The sequence below is a fragment of the Vipera ursinii genome (genome assembly GCF_947247035.1).
Source record: "Vipera ursinii genome assembly, chromosome: 1".
NCBI lineage: Eukaryota > Metazoa > Chordata > Lepidosauria > Squamata > Viperidae > Vipera > Vipera ursinii.
In genome coordinates, this window is record NC_139512.1 from 192,931,497 (window position 1) to 192,951,487 (window position 19,991).

The window sequence follows — 19,991 nt, forward strand, 5'->3', positions numbered from 1 at the left end:
CTTGTCTATTATTTTAATTTATAATAATTTACAATTACATTGTGTATTTGTAATCACAAAAATATTGTAAATGTCTAGAAATTTTGAGCCATACAGATAGATAACTCATGGAAGCAGAATTAATTCTACATATATACACTAAATCCTCACTTCAACAGACCATTATTAAAGTTATGTCCATTATTCCCAAATGTCTGTTAAATTCAGATTTTTGCTATTTCTGTCCATTTTCTGTGGTAACACGAATGGAAATGATACAGTATACATTTGTTTAATTGTTAAATGTACACTGTATCATTTCCATCCACATGTGTCTAAGTCCAATAGTGTAAATTGATAGAAATGATGTAAACCATTCAGACTATTTTAGTTTCAATTGACTTTGCCTGTTACAATATATTCAACGTCTGCTAAATTGTGATCTGTGCACCAACAGTTTGTAATGCATACGTCCCTGTCACAATTTCAAAGAAGCAAATGTCATAAAAAGAGTAAAAAATGGTAGGCCAAAGAAATTTTAAAAAGCAGGAGTAAGAAAAAAAAGTAACGTAAGAGTAATGTATACCAATATAATTTACTGTATTTCTTTAAACCTTTTGTCTTTGCAAATTGTCCTTTCCTTCACCAGCTCCATATACTACAGGTAGTCTCGACTTGTGACTACAAGTGAGCCCAACATTTCTCTTACTAAGTGGGACGTTTGTTAAGTGAGTTTTGCCCCATTTATGACCCTTTTTTCCACATTTGTTAAGTGAATCACTGCAGTTGTTAAGTTAGTAACATGGCTTTTAAGTGAATCTGTCTTCCCCATTGACTTTTATTTTATTTTTATTTTAATTCCATTTATATCCCGCCCTTCTCCGAAGACTCAGGGCGGCTTACAAGCTTAGCAGTAGCCTTCATTCTATGTATATGCCTGCTTATTAGGGCTTTCACACACACCCCCAAGCGGCATTATTACAAATTCAGCTTATTGCCCCCAACAATCTGGGTCCTCATTTTACCTACCTTGGAAGGATGGAAGGCTGAGTCAACTTTGACTTTGCTTGTTAGAAGGACACACAAACTGTTCACATGACCCCGGGGACACTGCAACTGTCATAAGTATGAACCAGTTGCCAAGCATCTGAATTTTGATCACGTGATCATGGGGATGCTGCAATGGTCGCGAGTGTGAAAAACGGTCATAAGTCACTTTTTCCAGTGCTGTTGTCACTTTGAACAGTCACTAAATGAACTATTGCATATTCAGGATTACCTGTATTTCATATATATTTCATATATTTTTTCCCCTTTCTCTTCTTGAGGGTCTCTTCAGTTCCATCCAGCCAAGACTTTCTTGACCTTCTCTCCTTGTTCCTTTATATATTTATTTTTGCAATGGGATCCTTATTCTTTTTCTCTATATGACTAAACCACCTCAGTTTACTTCTTTCATATAATTCACTTTTCTATTCATTCTGTATTATTTTGTACAGTGCAGGTAGTCCTTGACTTACAACAGTTTGTTTAATGATCATTCAAAGTTACGGTGGCACTGAAAACAACGACTTATGACCAGTTTTCACACTTAACGACTGTTGTAGCATCCCTAGGGTCACATGATCAAAATTCGGATGCTCGGCAACTGGCAAGTATTTATGACGGTCTCAGCATCTGGGGAGGGGGGGAGGGGTGTCACACAATCCCCTTTTGCAACATTCTGACAAGCAAAGTCAGTGGGAAAGCCAGATTCACTTAACAACAGTTTGACTAATTTAACAAGTATCGTGATTTGCTTAACAACTGTGGCAAGAAAGATTGTAAAATGGGAGGGGGGGGAACCCACTTAACAAATGTTTCACTTAGCAACAGAAATTTTGGGCTCAATTGTGGTTGTAAATCTAGGACTACCTGTACTCATACATTCTTGGCCTGTTTTGTTTTTACAGTGTAGTTCTTTCATTAAAAAAATGGACACATCATATACTTCTAAGGGAATAATATACCAAGTTATTGTAGAAAGGTCAGATCAGTGTTTCATTTCCTCTGTTGATTTGATTAATTTAATAAGACCTTGATTACATTAAATGGTCTGTGTTCTATGCAAATACTTATTTGACTGCCCGTTTACCACCTGACTGCTGATAAGGGGATTTGATATATAGCCTTCACTGGGAAAGTTGCATAATTTGGCAGCTTTCCCAGCTCCAAGAAAGATCACCTTATCAGAGTACTGTTGGGGCATCTCTCATGACAACATGTACTTTTCCTCTCAGTATTTGCTTTTGTGGCTTTTGTATTGTTTTAGCAATCAAAACTAGATAAACTCTGCACTCAGGAATCTCTGTGGCTGCCTTCATGGTACTGGATCTTTATTGATTATTGTCTTGCTTCTTTGTAGATATGGCTTTATGGGTTTGAGTCTTTGTTTTCTTTATTTTGAACATAACTGTTCTTAACTCTGGATATCAAAGGTCTGTTTTTTTTTTCTGTCCTTCAGGCTTATAGGATTTTGATCACTTCTGAGATTGACTCAAGTGTTGCTTAATCTCCAGGCCCTTTCCATGTCCTCTTCATAGCACAAACTCTGTTCTCTTCTTGGAGTAATGTTCTTGTTTGTTTTTTCTCTTGAACAACCATTGTGCTTTGAGCCCTGAGATAAGGACAGTCAATACATCTAATAAAGGCACAAATGAATACAATTTATTTTGTATAGCTAGGTAGAAACCCTTTATCTTCTTATTCATTAAGCCAAAGCCCTCATTCCACACGTGGGGTGGTAGAGCCTGCAAAATCTCTATTTCTGCTTTTGGTCCCAGGAAAGAAACTGTCATATATTAATTTTAATACCATTTGTTATAGTGGCAGAAGACTGAATTTTTATCATTTGGAGAAACAATGATTGAAGGTGATCAGCCAAATGCAATCTTTTAACCACTTTGCTATCCCAAAGTATACCAAATTATTATTATTCTGAGGATCCTACTAAGAATTAGTAGGATCACTCTATCAATTGCTACTTTGAATCTGTCCATTTGGTTTCCAAAGAACATAAATTTTCACTAGCATAAGTTTCCCTAATAGATCTTTATTGTTTCAAAAATACCTTTACTGAGTACTCATATAGGAAAACTCTCTTCCTCAATGTCTGTCTTTTGCTGTTGTTGTTTCTTTGTTAGGATTGTTAGTAGTATACTGGTCTATACTATTAAATGGTATTTTGTCCAAACTATTTTTCCTTTAGTACTTGTGTCTATCAAAAAAAATAAATATGATTTGGGGAATAATTAATTGGTTAATATTCTCCCTTCTTGAAGCATTGTACATGCGAAACATCTGGGAAATGCTGTTTGTATCCAACATCTGCCTATACACAATTGCATATGTATGCCATGTATATATGAACAAAAAAAATGTGCTGATACAATTCCACTAATGTTCCTGGGTGTAGATGGACCTTCGGAACTCTTATGAGGGGATGAAGAGAATGGGGGAAAGAAGCAGCGGTTGGCTCCCACCTTTCGTTCCTCACTCCAGCTTCAACATTTTGGTCCTGTCCATGAGGGACCCATGTCCTATGCAACTTAATCCCACTTGAACTCAAATGGACATTTGGATACACTATACCGTTTTATAATTCAATGTTATTTCTTTATTTTATATTGCAAGTTTTACAGTACAGATAGTTCTCAACTTACGACCAGTCATTAAGTATGATCACATTTTGGGCACTCGATAATCAGTCAGCATTTATCACCATTTGCAGGGTCCATGGTCACCTGAGCACAAGTTACAGTGGCTTATAGTGGCAGCCAGTCTTTACTTCTGGTTTCCAGCAAAAAACACAGATTGTGGACAATGGGTTCACTTAACAACACTGCAAATAGGGTCAAAATGGGTGCCTTGACTTTCGACATGTGATAGAAATTTCATGCTCCATTATAATTGTAACTCAAGGACTATCTGTACCATAGTTTTAGATAGATAGAATTAAGTATATGTGTATTTAATTTATATTTGTCAGTAAATATTTGAAAATAATAATTTCCCCCCAGTCAGAAACCATGTCTGAAACAGGCATGGTTCCTTAATTTGGACTAAGAGGTTTTGAAATTTAGAGTTTAAGGAAAGAGAAAATTTGAAAGAACTTCTCATACCTCTACTTTTTGCCTGATGCTTTGATTTTCTTAAAAACATCAAACATCTTTTGCTTTGATGAAAAGAATTTGAGAAGCATGAGAAAAAGAGGCTATGTTGCATAAAGGCTTTGTTTGTTTCAAGAGCATAGAAGTTCCACAGAACCTCATCTTCTAACACCAGCTGTATGAAGATGTTTTGTATTCTACATCATTCTCCTTTCAACTATATATTTCTCACATTGCAATTCAGGAAAATGCAATATACATTTTTACAGCTATTGTGTCTGAGTCTGGATCAAAACAACCTATTAATATAAATGGCTGCTAATGCTATTCCAAACAACTGATTTAAAAAATACTTCAATTATTCAAATGAAAATAATATTTCCCATAAAAAAATGGGACATTTCTAACTCATTCCACTTACGGAATGAGACTGTATGTTCATATACTATCTCCTTCTTTCCTTCCTCCCTTCCCTCCTTTCTTCCCTCCCTCCAAAATCAGCTCCCTTATTTCCACAAGGTGTAAATGAAAAGTAGTATCTCCATTGTTATAAGTCGTCAGCGGGTGCTGCTGTTCTGTAAGCTTTGATATGTTCTTTAGCATATATTCTTTTGCTGCAGTTGGTCACAGGTTGCTGTGAAAAAAGGTTGTGCTGCTATTTTTTGTGAATACAGAATACAAGCAGTGGGTATTTGTAAGACTGTGCTTTGAACAAAGTGTTGTGATTGAATTGCTTGTCACAATATTTGGCATGAACCATTCAACATGCAATTGCAAAGTTTGCTATACAGTCCAGAGTTAACACCATGCAGCTTTATATTGTTTTGTTCCAGAACTGAAGGAATAGTTTTGTGGGCATCTTGTTGGACTCAGATAGAACTTTTAGAACCTTGCTGAGTTCCTTTGTGATGGCTTCATGAATTTTGCTCGTTGTTAGTAAAAGTGCATAGCAAATGGTTCTGATTATGAGGAAAAGTAAATATAGATTAATAGAAGAGCTCGTTTCATGGATTATTTTCCTGTTTCATTTATTAAAATACCATTTTAAATTGAAGTTATGAAGGTGCAGTCATTACTTTTCATTCAGCCCACATAATTTCCAAGACCAAGGTTACTGAGAAAAGAAGCAACACACACACCATTCCATGACCAGTTAGGGAGTTGGTTTGAATTTCGATGAACAGAAGTAGTCCTCTCTCACCAAGTTATTGCCATTCAGTGCAACAGTACTGGAATGAGTGGTTAGCCTTCTGTAGCTTCCTGCTACTTCAGGAGTTTTCTTCTGGATGCTTGATGGGACGAGGGGGTAGAACTACCAGAGTTATGCATCCTTCCCATGTACTATATATAATGACTGCCCACAGAAAGAGGATTATTGACTGCATCTCCCCTCTACCTCAGCTGACCAGTGAGGGGCACAAAATTACCTTCAGCCTGAATCTCATCCTCATCTTTATCTCATTGGGTGTATAGAATAAAGAGGGTGACCTTCACGGAGAGAAGGATGATCTAAGGAAGATCAGTTATGAAATCAATCTAATAAAAGTAGTTTTTAGTCTTCTGTGTCTCCCTCATATGGCTGACACTAGGTTTGTTTTTGCAACAACTAGTCACTTAATTTCTTCTTTTTTGTCACAGCATTGCAAGCTTAAGTATTAATTGGGGTTTTAATTGGATTTTAATTGGGGTTTTATATTTATTCAAGGTCTAAATGTAATCATTTTAACTGTTCTTAATTTTTGTAATTGTTGTATTGTTATTTTTAAAACCTTGTGAACCGCCCTGAGTCCTACGGGAGAAGGGCGGTATATAAGTCTAATAAAGATAAAGATTTATTTGTTTATATTTATTACATTTCTCCTCCGGCCATCTCATCTAAGTGACTTTGAGCAGTTTACCATAAAAATATAAAAAGTGGTATAAAGGCTGAAATAAAAAACAAAAATAAAACCATATTAAGAACAAAATTAATAATAATCAACAACTTTATTGATTAGCCCTTGGGCCATATCAAAGTACAAAGTTCCAGCAACAAACCGTCACCGAAACTAGATAAAAACAATCCGAAATGGAATTTGATAAAATACAATTTAAAATGGAATTAAAATACAATTTAAGTTAAAATAGTAATAAAATACAAATTTAAGATATAGATAAAATATGGTAACATTATATTTCGGAGTCGCCCTTACAATCTACCCCAATCAGTTCCACATATGCAGATCTTAACTGGATCATTTTGTTTAAATAAACAAAATTAATATTAAAATATTACAAATTTAAAAGGAGGGGGGAGTGACCCTCATGTCACCAACTACCACAGGGTTGCATATCAGTTTCTCACCCACATGCCAGTTGGCAGAGCCAGGTCTTAACTCTCTTTGGGAAGGCCAAGAGAGTGTGGACTCACTCGCCTTAGCTATGGGGATAAAATGTTCTGCGGCAGCAGAGAAGTCTCTCTTCCTGGATCCCACCAGTCAAATTCTTTAATCGATGTGATCTGGAACATATTTTCCTTTTGTGTAACCTAGTGAGACAGGATGATGTAATTGGCACAAGTTCCTCATGTCTTTTTAAAGAATAATTTTCATTAAAGATTTTTTTTCCACAAAAAATGGAAAAGAAAAAGAAAAAAGTGCAAAGAAAAGGCTTAAATAGAAAAAAGAGATACTGTAACTACAGAAACTAAATTGTTTCCAAATTATTTTTAACAGATATTAACAAACCCATCATGTTCCTTCCTATTAATTACAGGGAGTGCAGAATTATTAGGCAAATGAGTATTTTGACCACATCATCCTCTTTATGCATGTTGTCTTACTCCAAGCTGTATAGGCTCGAAAGCCTACTACCAATTAAGCATATTAGGTGATGTGCATCTCTGTAATGAGAAGGGGTGTGGTCTAATGACATCAACACCCTGTATCAGGTGTGCATAATTATTAGGCAACTTCCTTTCCTTTGGCAAAATGGGTCAAAAGAAGGACTTGACAGGCTCAGAAAAGTCAAAAATAGTGAGATATCTTGCAGAGGGATGCAGCACTCTTAAAATTGCAAAGCTTCTGAAGCGTGATCATCGAACAATCAAGCGTTTCATTCAAAATAGTCAACAGGGTCGCAAGAAGCGTGTGGAGAAACCAAGGCACAAAATAACTGCCCATGAACTGAGAAAAGTCAAGCGTGCAGCTGCCAAGATGCCACTTGCCACCAGTTTGGCCATATTTCAGAGCTGCAACATCACTGGAGTGCCCAAAAGCACAAGGTGTGCAATACTCAGAGACATGGCCAAGGTAAGAAAGGCTGAAAGACGACCACCACTGAACAAGACACACAAGCTGAAACGTCAAGACTGGGCCAAGAAATATCTCAAGACTGATTTTTCTAAGGTTTTATGGACTGATGAAATGAGAGTGAGTCTTGATGGGCCAGATGGATGGGCCCGTGGCTGGATTGGTAAAGGGCAGAGAGCTCCAGTCCGACTCAGACGCCAGCAAGGTGGAGGTGGAGTACTGGTTTGGGCTGGTATCATCAAAGATGAGCTTGTGGGGCCTTTTCGGGTTGAGGATGGAGTCAAGCTCAACTCCCAGTCCTACTGCCAGTTTCTGGAAGACACCTTCTTCAAGCAGTGGTACAGGAAGAAGTCTGCATCCTTCAAGAAAAACATGATTTTCATGCAGGACAATGCTCCATCACACGCGTCCAAGTACTCCACAGCGTGGCTGGCAAGAAAGGGTATAAAAGAAGGAAATCTAATGACATGGCCTCCTTGTTCACCTGATCTGAACCCCATTGAGAACCTGTGGTCCATCATCAAATGTGAGATTTACAAGGAGGGAAAACAGTACACCTCTCTGAACAGTGTCTGGGAGGCTGTGGTTGCTGCTGCACGCAATGTTGATGGTGAACAGATCAAAACACTGACAGAATCCATGGATGGCAGGCTTTTGAGTGTCCTTGCAAAGAAAGGTGGCTATATTGGTCACTGATTTGTTTTTGTTATGTTTTTGAATGTCAGAAATGTATATTTGTGAATGTTGAGATGTTATATTGGTTTCACTGGTAAAAATAAATAATTGAAATGGGTATATATTTGTTTTTTGTTAAGTTGCCTAATAATTATGCACAGTAATAGTCACCTGCACACACAGATATCCCCCTAAAATAGCTATAACTAAAAACAAACTAAAAACTACTTCCAAAAATATTCAGCTTTGATATTAATGAGTTTTTTGGGTTCATTGAGAACATGGTTGTTGTTCAATAATAAAATTAATCCTCAAAAATACAACTTGCCTAATAATTCTGCACTCCCTGTATTCTTTAGAACCCTTCAGCCCCTTATTTAATCCTAATCATTTTCGATCATTAAATCGTCATTTCACTTTTATTCTTCTTTTAGTAAAAAGTCTATAAAAGTTTCCAGTTTTTCCAAAAAGTACTTACTGTTTTTTGCCCTGACTTACTATTATAATGGAGCCTGAAATTTCTGTCCTAAGTCTTGACAATTGTAAATCAAGGCACCCATGTGACTGGATCTAATTTTATTACTTTTTTGTGGCAGTGATTAAGTGAACGTGGCAATTGTTAAGTGAATGTGGCAGTTCAGTGAATCCACGTAGTCCTATGGGCATTTTTGCTGGAAACCTGTAAAACTACCCCATAAATCATGGTCACATGACCCCAGAACACTGCAACAGGCGATAAAGGTGAGCCTGTTGCCAATGCCCAAATAAGGTCATGTTGCAGCAAAGGACTAAGCAGCCATGGAGCTCTGGAATCAGGATGTAAATAGCTTTGGTGAGGTCTGTCATAACTTTGAATGATCGCTAAACAAGTACTTCCTGTAGGTCAGTTTTGCCATTTCTGCCATTGTCACAATTCATTCATGCTTTGTGGGCTTTTCAGTACTCTTCCATCCTTTTGCATATAGTAGTAGTAGTAGTAGTAGTAGTAGTAGTAATAATGATGATGATGATGATGATGATGATGTTGGAAGGGACCTTGGATAGTCTTCTAGCCCAATCTCCTGCTCAGGCAGGAAACCCTATACCATTTCAGACAAACAGCTGTCCAGTCTCTTCTTAAAAACTTCCAATGTTGGGGCATTCATAGCTTCTGGAGGCAAGTTGTTCAACTGATTAATTGTTCTAACTGTCAGGAAATTTCTCTTTAGTTCTAGGTTGCTTCTCTCCTTGATTAATTTCCATCCATTGCTTCTTGTCCTGCCTTCAGGTGCTTTGGAAAATAGCTTGACTCCCTCTTCTTTGTAGCAGCCCTTGAGATATTGGAAAACTTGTAATGTTGTTGTGGTTACCATATACAAGATGAGCCTTCCATGAGCCTTTTCTAAATTCATTATCCATAAGTCCCAGTCACTCATTGTCAAAAGGGCAGCAGAAAGTTGAGGAGCTGCCATGGCCCTCAAACTTAGCAAGTCACGAGTGAGCTGATAAGCTGGGAGGTTAAACAAAGCAGCTGGGAAAGCCTTTCAGCTTCAGAATTAATGTTGTAGAATAGGGATGTACAAATTTCCCAAAATTGTATCATAGTCTTCTCATTGTTCATTTGTGTTTGGAGTTTTAGAGAAGCTGTAAACATTAAGATTAGATGGCAGTATGATAGCAAAATGTTTAGGAACTCCTCATCTAAATGATCCATCTTCCACTTTGGTTGGGATATGATAAGCAAAGAATGGTCCAACAGAGTTCCTCAGCCATGCTGTGTTTCATCAGAGCATAGAGCAAAGCACAATTTTCACTTTGTGTACAGCTCAAGTGTCCAACTCTGCTCACAACATTTTCATTGTGCTTCAATGTTGGCTGAGTTTCAGAAGATGTGAAGTAGCCCAGCAATATTAGAAGAACTCAGAAGTATGCTGGTCCTCCTTGAAATGCCTGCTTTTTACTCCATTTGTAATGTTACTTTAAAAAAAAGATTGAAAAAAAAATCTACAAAAAAGCTAATAGTAGAAAGTATTAATTACTGAGTATTTTCAAAGAGAAATTTCTGCCCTGATTGATAACTGTGATAGATTAATGGAATGTGTTTTCCTCTTTTCTTTTCTTTTTTTATAGTATCTGTATCTTACAGTTGACTGGATGCAGCTGTAGGTCTCTGTTTCAAGTTTCTTATCATGAGAACAGTAATAATTTTGGAACTGAAAAATACACACCAAAGGGTTTCAGTAAATGTTAGTCATGTTTTTCTTTCTCAGTGCATTCATATTCAGCTGTGATCTTTGCTAGGAAAAAAGCATCAATGAATTTAAAATGTAAAGAACATTGGGATCTTACTGCCACATTTTATTGCAGTGCTGATAGCACCACTAAATTACATGTTATGTATTGGTCTCCTTGTGCTGGGGAGTGGGGATTTTAGCACACATCCTACAAAATATGCAGACCCAGCAGAAATGAAACATGGAGATGTGCATGCAACCAGCACAAAGTGGCTGACATCTCATATGACCTTTGGGTTCTGTGCAAAACATCAACATAATCTCACAAATCATCAATCATAGTGTCATTGCCCCCACATTGTTTGAGTCTATTTCCTAATATATTGAGTCTATTTCCTAATATATTTAAACTACTCTGTTAAAAGAAATGTAAGTGCCAAATTCCATATCTAACCACAAGGTTCCGTCTTAGGCCCAGTACTCTTCAATATCTTCATAAATGACTTAGATGAGGGAATAGAAGGAGAATTCATCAAGTTTGCAGATGACACTAACCTGGCAGGAATAGACAACACCCCAGAAGATAAGCTCAAGATCCAAAAGGTACTTGACAAACTTGAACAATGGCCTTATCCAACAAGATGAAATTTAATGTGGAAAAAAGCAAGGTTTTACTTTTAGGCAGGAAAAACCAAAGGTACAAGTACAGATTAGGCAAAACCTGGCTCAAAATTAGTAACTGTGAAAGGGACTATGGAGTCCTAATGGACGATCATTTAAATATGAGCCAGCAGTGTGCAGCCGCCGCCAAAAAAGCTAATGCAATCCTTGGATGCATAAACAGAGGCATAGCATCAAAAGCACATGAAGTAATATTACCACTTTATAAAATCTTAATAAGACCTGGAATACTGCATCCAGTTTCGGTCACCACATCACAAAAAAGATGTTGAGACTGTGGGAAAAAGTGCAGAGAAGAGCAACTAAAATGATTAATGGCCTGGAGACCAAAACATGTGGAAAACGGTTGCAGAAATTGGGTTTGGCTAGTCTAGAGAAAAGAAGGACTAGAGGGGACATGATAGCAGTGTTCCAATATTGAGGGGCTACCACAAAGAAGAGGGGGTCAACTTATTTTCCTAAGCACCAGAAGGAAGGCAAGACAAGAAACAATTGATGGAAAGTAAAGGAGAGAAGCAACCTGGAATTAAGGAGAAACTTCCTAACGGTGAGAATAACTAGTGGAACAATTTGCCTTCAGAAGTTGTGGGTGCTTCATCACTGGAGGTTTTTAAGAAGAGACTGGACAGTCACTTGTCTGAAATGGTGTAGGGCAGGGGTAGGCAACCTTGGCTCTTTTATGACTTGTGGACTTCAACTCCCAGAATTCCTGAGCCAGCCATGCTGGGTCAGGAATTCTGGGAGTTGAAGTCCATGAGTCATAAAAGAGCCAAGGTTGCCTGCCCCTGGTGTAGGGTCTCCTGCTTGAGCAAGGGGTTGTAGACCTCCAAGGTCCCTTCCAGCTCTATTCTGATTTTGATTCTGATTCCTTCTTCACTCATAGACTAGGACCCTCCAATATCTGAGAGTCTATGACCTTTTTCTTTCTAGTAAATAGCTGGAACAACTGAATATTCTTTGAGTGAAATCCTTTGTACAAAAGCGCTGTCTTAAAGTATGCTTTTTTATCCTTCCTTAGGTTTAAAATAGCATTTCTTACTATCTAAACTGGCTGCTTTCTTGTATTTCCTTCCCTTCTTTTCCACATTGATGAAAGCTATGAAACCTTTAGCCTGGGTAGGCAATGTGGTAGCTCTCATTTGCCCCATCCAGCAGGGCCAGGAATTGTGAGAGTTTGGTACAAAATATCTATACTGTATTTTTCCGTCTATAAGACGCACCCTCGTATAAGACACTCTGGTGTGTGAGTTTCTCCGCGCCAATCAGCTGTTTGGTGGAGCACCGAACAGCTGAGCCGGCAAATTTGGAAGTTCAGCCGGTCAATGATCTTGCCCCCTCCCCCCTCCTGTTAGTGGCAAGCCCACAGGGGCTTGACACCTGCACCAGGTGGCATGGCAACCCACACAGGTATGCCCTGAGCTGTGGAGGTTACCATTATTTTTCTGTGTATAAGACGCTAAACTTGTATAAGACACACCTGATTTTTGAACAGGGTGTTTGCAGGAAAAAATAGCATCTTATACATGGAAAAATATGGTAAATTGCCTCTTCTTGTGGCAACTACTGGGTAATAAGTAAAACAAACCTCTTTCCTCCTGAAAGCTGTTTCATATGTTTTCATTTTTCTTCTGTTGCACCGTTTGTTCCATAATTTGCAACATGTGGAAGTCAACATTTCCTTATCAGTACTGTCACGAGTCTTGTTCTCCCCAAACTGGCTTTATTCCCTAAATAAAGGAAGCTTGAACGAATATAGGAAGCTTGAGGCTCTATTTACAGAAAATGTTGACCTTTATCCCCTTTCTATATATGGTCCAAGTATGTAGATCAGTCTTTTCTAGACGCCATTCCAGATGTATGGAGTTCAATTGCTGGAATTGGAGCAATGGTGATGCTGGCAGGGAAGGTCTAGGTGCTAAACCATCTGCGGTATTCAGGTGGGGCAGTTCTTGTGTACCTGATAAGAATGTACCCACAGTGGTGGGCAGTTGAGCAAATACTACTTGTAGAACTTTCTCCAAATGTTTGGGGGCAAGTTTGTGCATTTTCCTTGGCAGTTTAAACTTAACAGAATTGCAGGCAAAGTAGAATTTGCAGGTAATGGACCATGCATGACAGGTTTTTTGTGGCAATTGTTAAGTGAACACTGCAGTTGTTAAGGGAATGCTATTGCCATAAAGCTGACACATTGTTTGCTATGCAACATTTTTGTCCAAAACAGGAGCAAATGTCAGTTTTCAGCAAAAACATTGTAAAGTGTGGGCACATATTGGAACTTCAGAACTGGGTTGTAAGTACCTTTTGCAGGGTGCATTGTAACTTTGAATGGTCACTAAGTGACTAGTCATAAGTTGAGGACTACCTGTAAGGGCCTGAAAGCCTGACTCTGCCACCTGGCTTGGGGTCCTAACATTACACTGGAGTTGGTTGATGAATTAAGAGAACATCCCATCTCCACCCTCCCTCATTCATCCTCCTCCCTCCCTCCCCCTCTGTTAAATGCAACTTCACTTGGATTATATTTTTTATTGTTTTTAGAAATATTTATATCTTATGGTTTTATTGCTTTTAATGTTGTAAGCTCCCAGAGTCGCTTTGAAGCGAGATGGGCAGCAAGCAAATGTAAATAATTACTTAGGACTTTGGCTGAGGTGAGAGTCATGGCTCTTCTTGATCCATACTTGGAAAACATCAGTAGATGTAATTTCTTTATTATTTTTTAACTGAATAGGATAAAATTGTAGGCACATAAATGCTTCCTAGAGCAGGGCTTTTCAACCAGTGGTACGGGTGCCACCTTTGGTACATTGGCACCAGGCAGGTAGTATGCGACCATCCTAGAAAAGTGGTAGCGGGAGAGGGGAATTAACTGAACCAGTTGCAGCACCGCACAAGCCTGAGCGAGAGATGGCTGGAGCTGCAGGGCTGTCAGAGCTCAGTGGAAGTGCCAGGATCAGCGCCAGGCTCCAGCTGGAGCTCAGCACTGATCCTGGTGCTTCTGAGCCCAGAAGAAGCGCTGATCAGCTGGAATGTTGCAGTATCTCCAGGATCTTGTGATTTACATTCAGATGCTTGGCAACTGATTCATATTTATTACGGTCACAGTGTCTCAGGGTCATGTGAAGTGACCAAAACCTGCTGCAACCACCCAGCAGATGGGGGGAATAAAAACCAAATACCCACCCCACCCCACCCCGACTGCCAATCCTCAGCAGAAATGCTCACAACAATGAAAACCTCGGACAGGAAGAGCGCTGCCGGGCAGGCAAGCAAGTGTCTTGCTCAGCTGTGGCTTGGGGGGCACGTTTTTCAGTGCCATTGTAATCTCAAACAGTCACTAAGCGAACTGTTGTAAGTCGAGGACTACCTGTACTTCATCAGGTTTTTTCCTTTTTTTGGTCATCAAGTTTTTGACACCTTTCTAGGCGACTGGTGGTACTCTGATGTTGCCATATCCTAAAAGTGGTACTGTCAACTTGACAGGTACATTGGGTGAAAAGGTTGAAAAGCCCTATTCTACGATGATGAAACCTGTTCAGTTGTATGAGGAAAGGTACAAGTTTGTTTGAATCTGTTCCCCCCCCCTTGTAAAAAGGTAAGTGCTTGAAACTTGGAAGAAAGAATTGTATTCATAAGTGTAATTCCATCCTTTTAGGGATAAACCTTCCAAAATTTCACATAGCAAAATTGTCATTTGCAAACAAGCGTTTTGTCTGAGAATAGCCCTTAAATACTGGTACTATTTATCTAAAGCAAATGTTTTGTTTTGTGATTAGTTCTTTTCAGGGACAATTATTTGGCAGGTTTATCATATTCAATTATCTTTCTTTAAACAGAGTTTGGCCATAATCTCTTCATATGCTATGTTATTTTAACTTTCTAGGTCTCTTCTTTTATTCAAGGCTACATTCAGATCTTTTGCATTGAATCTGTATGGTTATAAGCATAATAATTCATCTGACATAACAGTTGTTATCTCCCCGATTTGAGGAACTTGTCAGGTTGCTGAAGTCTGGAAAATGTACTTGTGTCCCGGAGATATATTCACTAATGAAGTGCAGCCATCAGGAATTTGGAAACTTGTAGTTATCTGTTGAACTGCATTCCAGACATTCAGACAGTGATGGAAATACTTGATTAATATTGCCAGGATAGCTAATCTCTTGCAATAAATATTATCATGTTTGTTAGTTTAAATTCTGCAGGAGGATAAAGAATACCCCTAGTAAATGGGATGTCTTCTTATACATACATTAAATTTAATTAAATATAATAGTTTAAATCAATTTCAGAGTTGATTTAATTTAATTAAAGTTCTTCTATGGTTGATTATATAAAATTAGGTAAGCAGTTTACAGACTTTTCAGTCAATAATTTTTATGCATCTATAACAAAGAAACTAATTTAAAATCTATTAAACTTTTAATAAATTGGTATTCAGAGTTTACCAGAAATTTTCAACAATAATTATAAATTCTGATGATCTATAGTGATGAGAAACTTCTGACAACTCATATTGCTAGATAATCAAACCAGTGGGTCTATGTAGTATTCAGTTCTTCTAATATTAGTCAATGCATCGTGCTTTAGGTTTGAAATGCATGTATTTCAGAGACTTTTATATAAAAAGACATGTATTCTAACCTATAGCTAAATCATATTCCACATATAGCTAACATTTTGCATAAAATGAATTACCGGAAAGTAGTCCAGGCCCAAAGCTAGTTTCTAGGACCTCAGAATATACTTTGTAAAGAACAGAGCCAAGTCTTATATGATTCATTAAGCATTTGTATAGAGCAGCAAACTACATACTGAAAAGGAAGTTCCTATTCAGTTGTTATTCTCCAGGCATTCTTAAAGATTAAAGTGGTGGAGGACAGAGAACTCAAGGTTATAAAAATATTTCTTACCAACTATAGTTCAAGGAATCTGGATTATTTCAGAAGTCAACATAAAATCATGAAGGCTAAAATTATATTTTGTGTCTACTACATGTAGTCCTTGACTTACAACCATTACAATGACACCCCCCCCTCAAAAAAGGTACTTAAGATTTATGACCTGAATTCAATGTCTGCCCCCCCCCCCCCATGGTTACATGATTACAATGAAAGACATTTAGGAGCATCTTTTGCAGGCAGACGTCACTATTGTGAACACTGTAAATTCAAATTTTGTGACTGCCAAGGAGTTAAAGGGAGACTAGTATAGCTATTTCAAGCTCTTTAGCTCTCATCAGCTAGTCTTACTCCTCTGGGATTCGAACCTGGGCAGCTTGCATGTTAGGCAGCTGTATTAACCTTTAGGCCACAGGCTCCCCCTCACTCCTGTCAGTAGAGGCCAGGAAGGATATAAATCTGTGTGTTGGGTGGAGCACCTGGTATACCAAATATAAAGCAGTCTGTTCTGTGTTTTTCTCCAGTCTAGGAGCATCTTTTGCAGGCAGATGTTACTACTGTGAACACTAAAGGTTAATACATCTGCCTAATGTGCAAACTGCCCAGGTTTAAATCCCAGAGGGGTAAGACTAGCTGATGAGAGCTAAAGAGCTTGAAATAGCTATACTAGTCTCCCTTTAACTCTTTGTCAGTCACAAAATTTTGAATATACATACATACATACATACATACATACATACACACACAAACATATATATATATATGCTTGAATAATAATAATAATAATAATAATAATAATAATAATAATAATAATAATAATAATAACAACAACAACAACAACAACAACAAAAACAACGGACCTTGGAGGTCATCTAGTCCAATCCCCTGCTCAGACAAATGGCTGTCCAGCCTCTTCTTAAAAACTTCCAGTGTTGGAGCATTCACAGCTTCTGGAGGCAGGTTGTTCCACTGATTAATTGTTCTAACTGTCAGGAAAGTTACTGATACTGTACTGAAGGAAGCTAACCCAGAAATGTATTTTTATCTTGACAGGTTACAGCCAAGACTGCCTTCTTGTTCATCTTACCTCAGTATAATGTCAGTGTGCTGACAGCAGGTAAGAGTATGGTCCACTGAATTGAAAACCTCTGTCTGGTAGTCTTTATATTTCACTAAACTCAAAACGTATGCGGTTATAACCACAAACTGGCTTTCAATTAATTGTAGGTAAAGTGTCTTTACTGTGCATCAAATAAACATAAACATTCACATGCTCACACATATAGATATGCACAAACATACAGAATCAAGAAATCTTAAAATAAAAATCTTTCCAACTACTATATGCATCATATAATCAGCCTTTCAGGTTGCCTTCCAAATATGCTGGAACTACATATCCCTTAGTTCCCAACATAGTAGCTTCTAAACAATGAAGCTTTCATATGTACCATAGATAATGAGTGCAGACATCATCTCCTCTATGAATTTCTCTAATCATCTTGTAAAATGATCTAACACAGGGCCAAAATTAGTAAATTCTGTAATGTAAAATATAAAAAGAGATTAGAATGCATCTGTTCAATGTCTAGATAAGCATTTCAGTCTAGAATGAGTCACAATTCATATGTAGCACGGATAGTGAATACTGAGATTAACAACAGGTATATGTGCCTGCAGTTCTGTACAGGTTGTCCTAGACCAGGGGTAGGCAACCTCCGCTCTTTTATGACTCATGGACTTGCCTACCCCTGTTCTAGACTTACAACCACAAAATTTCAGTTGCTAGGCAAGACAATTTTAAGTGAGTCTTGCCCCATTTTTATGATCTTTCTTGCCACAGTTGTTAAGTGCAGCCAATGTTCCCATAGACTTTGCTTGTCAGAAGGTCACAAAAGCTGATCACACGATCCTGGGACATAGCAACCATCATCAATACAGACCAGTTGCCAAGTGTCCGAATTTTGACCACATGACCATGGGGATACTGAAATGGTTCTAAGTGTGAAAAACGGTCATAAATCACTTTTTTCAATGCCATTGTAACTTTGAGCGGTCAGTTAACAAATAGCCATAAGTCAAGGACTATCTATACACACAAATACTTGTAGATAACTTGGATGATCAAATGAGTTTTCATTTTGAACTAGTGGGAGCCCAGAACAAACCTGTGTACACTCATAGTTGCCTCCTATGCAGACCAAACTGATTAATATTCACAGGTTTGATTACTGTCTCTTGCCAGCATTAGACTCACCCTTTCCTTCTTTGGTTCTGCTTCTTTGCATCTGCCTTGAAAAGCTTGGTTCCTAAATGGTTTCTCAGCTTCATTTTTTGACTTTGATCTTTTTTTCCCCCCACTCCCCACTTCCTTTCTTTTAGATGGTGAAATTGTTCTTTATCACTACGGGCTGAAGGATTTGGTTACAATCCTCTTCTACATCTTCATAGCAATCATTCTGCATGCTGTGGTGCAGGAATATGCACTGGATGTAAGTCTTTCCTCGTGCTCTATAGAAAACCTAAGTTGCACAAACGTTTGGCACAGTCCTCCCCCTTCTCCCACATTTCTAGTCCTGGGTTACACCTGAGATTGTAAAGTAACTTTACAGTCTTTGTTTTGCATTGAACCTTATTGAAGCATGATGTAGGCAGATGTGAATTTTCCTCTTCTTGAATGATATAATCTGTCTGTTTAATCTATCAGGTCTTTGTATCTTTCCCTTCCCCCCCCCACCTTTCTTTCCTTTTCCTTGCCTGGGGTAAAATCAGTTTTCTCTTTAGGCATGTTCCTTCTTGTTGGAGGGAGTGAGAAAACTTTTCCTCTCTTCCCTCACCCCATATGGTGGGAAGAAGAGAATTTCTGGTCACAGCTAGTGTTTGCAGTGTCCTATTTTCTCCATCCTGTCCATGGGCCGCTAGCAAAGATTGTTTGGTTAGAGAGAGGCAAAGACCCTTGTGAACTGCTGCAAGCACCATCTTTGTCTATAACTGAGAGGCAATTTTAATATCTAGCACCTTCTGCTTATTTCCAAGTGAAAGAGAGTTGCCGCTGTCACCCATGATGAACGTACCTGTCTTTGCCGCCTCCTCTAAAATCCTGCATAAGATTCTGTCCCTGTCTCAGGGAAGCCTGGGATGAGTGAGTGGGGGGGATTCTGTTTCATTTTGCATGGAAGGAGAATGACCGGCAGCAATAATGGATGCTGAACCGTAAGCCAGGTCAAAATGTGCGATGCCCCCATGTTAGATCGCCAGATCATTTGCTCGATTTTCCTGAGACGGTGTAATGCAGACATGTCAAACACAAGGCCTGGGGGCCAGATCCGGCCCACGAAGTGGTTTCATGTGGCCTGCGAAGCCATCCTGGAAACAGTGAGGGAACGGCCCCCGCTGCCTTGGCCTCGGCCCAGAGACCCTCCTTCTGCCAGAGACCCTCAGATCTGTCCCACTCCTGCCCAGGCCCCCATAGGCACCCTCGATGCGAACGATGTAGAGCTGGCCATGCCCACCCAGTAGGCCATACGCACTCTAGCCACGCCCACCCAGTAGGCCACGCCCACCCTGGCCATACCCACCCGGCCCCCTGAGGGTAACTGCAATACTGATGCGGCCCTCAATGAAATTGATTTTGACACCCCTGGTGTAATGCATGTTAGTCAAGCTCTGCCCATGCTTCTTCCTTGCCTTTTCCCTGAGTAGTCGAGTGGAATGCTTCTTTTTCTTCCCCTTTTATTGATTTCTCCTTTTCTCCTAGAAAATTAACCGTCGACTTCATCTTTCCAAAATCAAGCACAGCAAATTCAACGAATCTGGACAACTGGTAGCATTTCATCTTGCCTCTATGGTTTGGTGCTTATATGTAATAATAACAGTAAGTTTTCTTAATCCTTCCTTCTTTCTTCCCCCCTTCCCCCCTCTCCTTTCCTGATAGAAACTCTGGTAGTAAGATTTAGTAATAAAGAATGCTAAGTACTTTCTGCATTGATATCTGTTGATATGTATATATATATATGCAGAAAAAGAATGTGATAGCTGTAGTCTATATCAGTTTTAACGACATGATTAGAAAAGAACTGAATTTTCATCTTTCAAAAGATTAAT

The 19,991-nt window shown here is 38.7% G+C and overlaps 1 protein-coding gene and 1 long non-coding RNA gene across 2 annotated transcripts in view; both read left to right on the forward strand.

Annotated features, from left to right (window-relative positions):
* Positions 1 to 19,991, forward strand: part of LOC310632646 — a 1,302,393-nt gene that overhangs the window by 766,316 nt on the left and 516,086 nt on the right. The gene's annotated exons all lie outside the window — the stretch shown is intronic.
* Positions 1 to 19,991, forward strand: part of TRAM2 (translocation associated membrane protein 2) — a 41,081-nt gene that overhangs the window by 9,578 nt on the left and 11,512 nt on the right. The window contains exons 2-4 of the mRNA XM_083352672.1: positions 16,941 to 17,004; positions 18,270 to 18,379; positions 19,645 to 19,761. Of these exons, the coding sequence (XP_083208798.1) occupies positions 16,941 to 17,004; positions 18,270 to 18,379; positions 19,645 to 19,761 (291 nt within the window). The remainder of the gene's footprint in view (positions 1 to 16,940; positions 17,005 to 18,269; positions 18,380 to 19,644; positions 19,762 to 19,991) is intronic.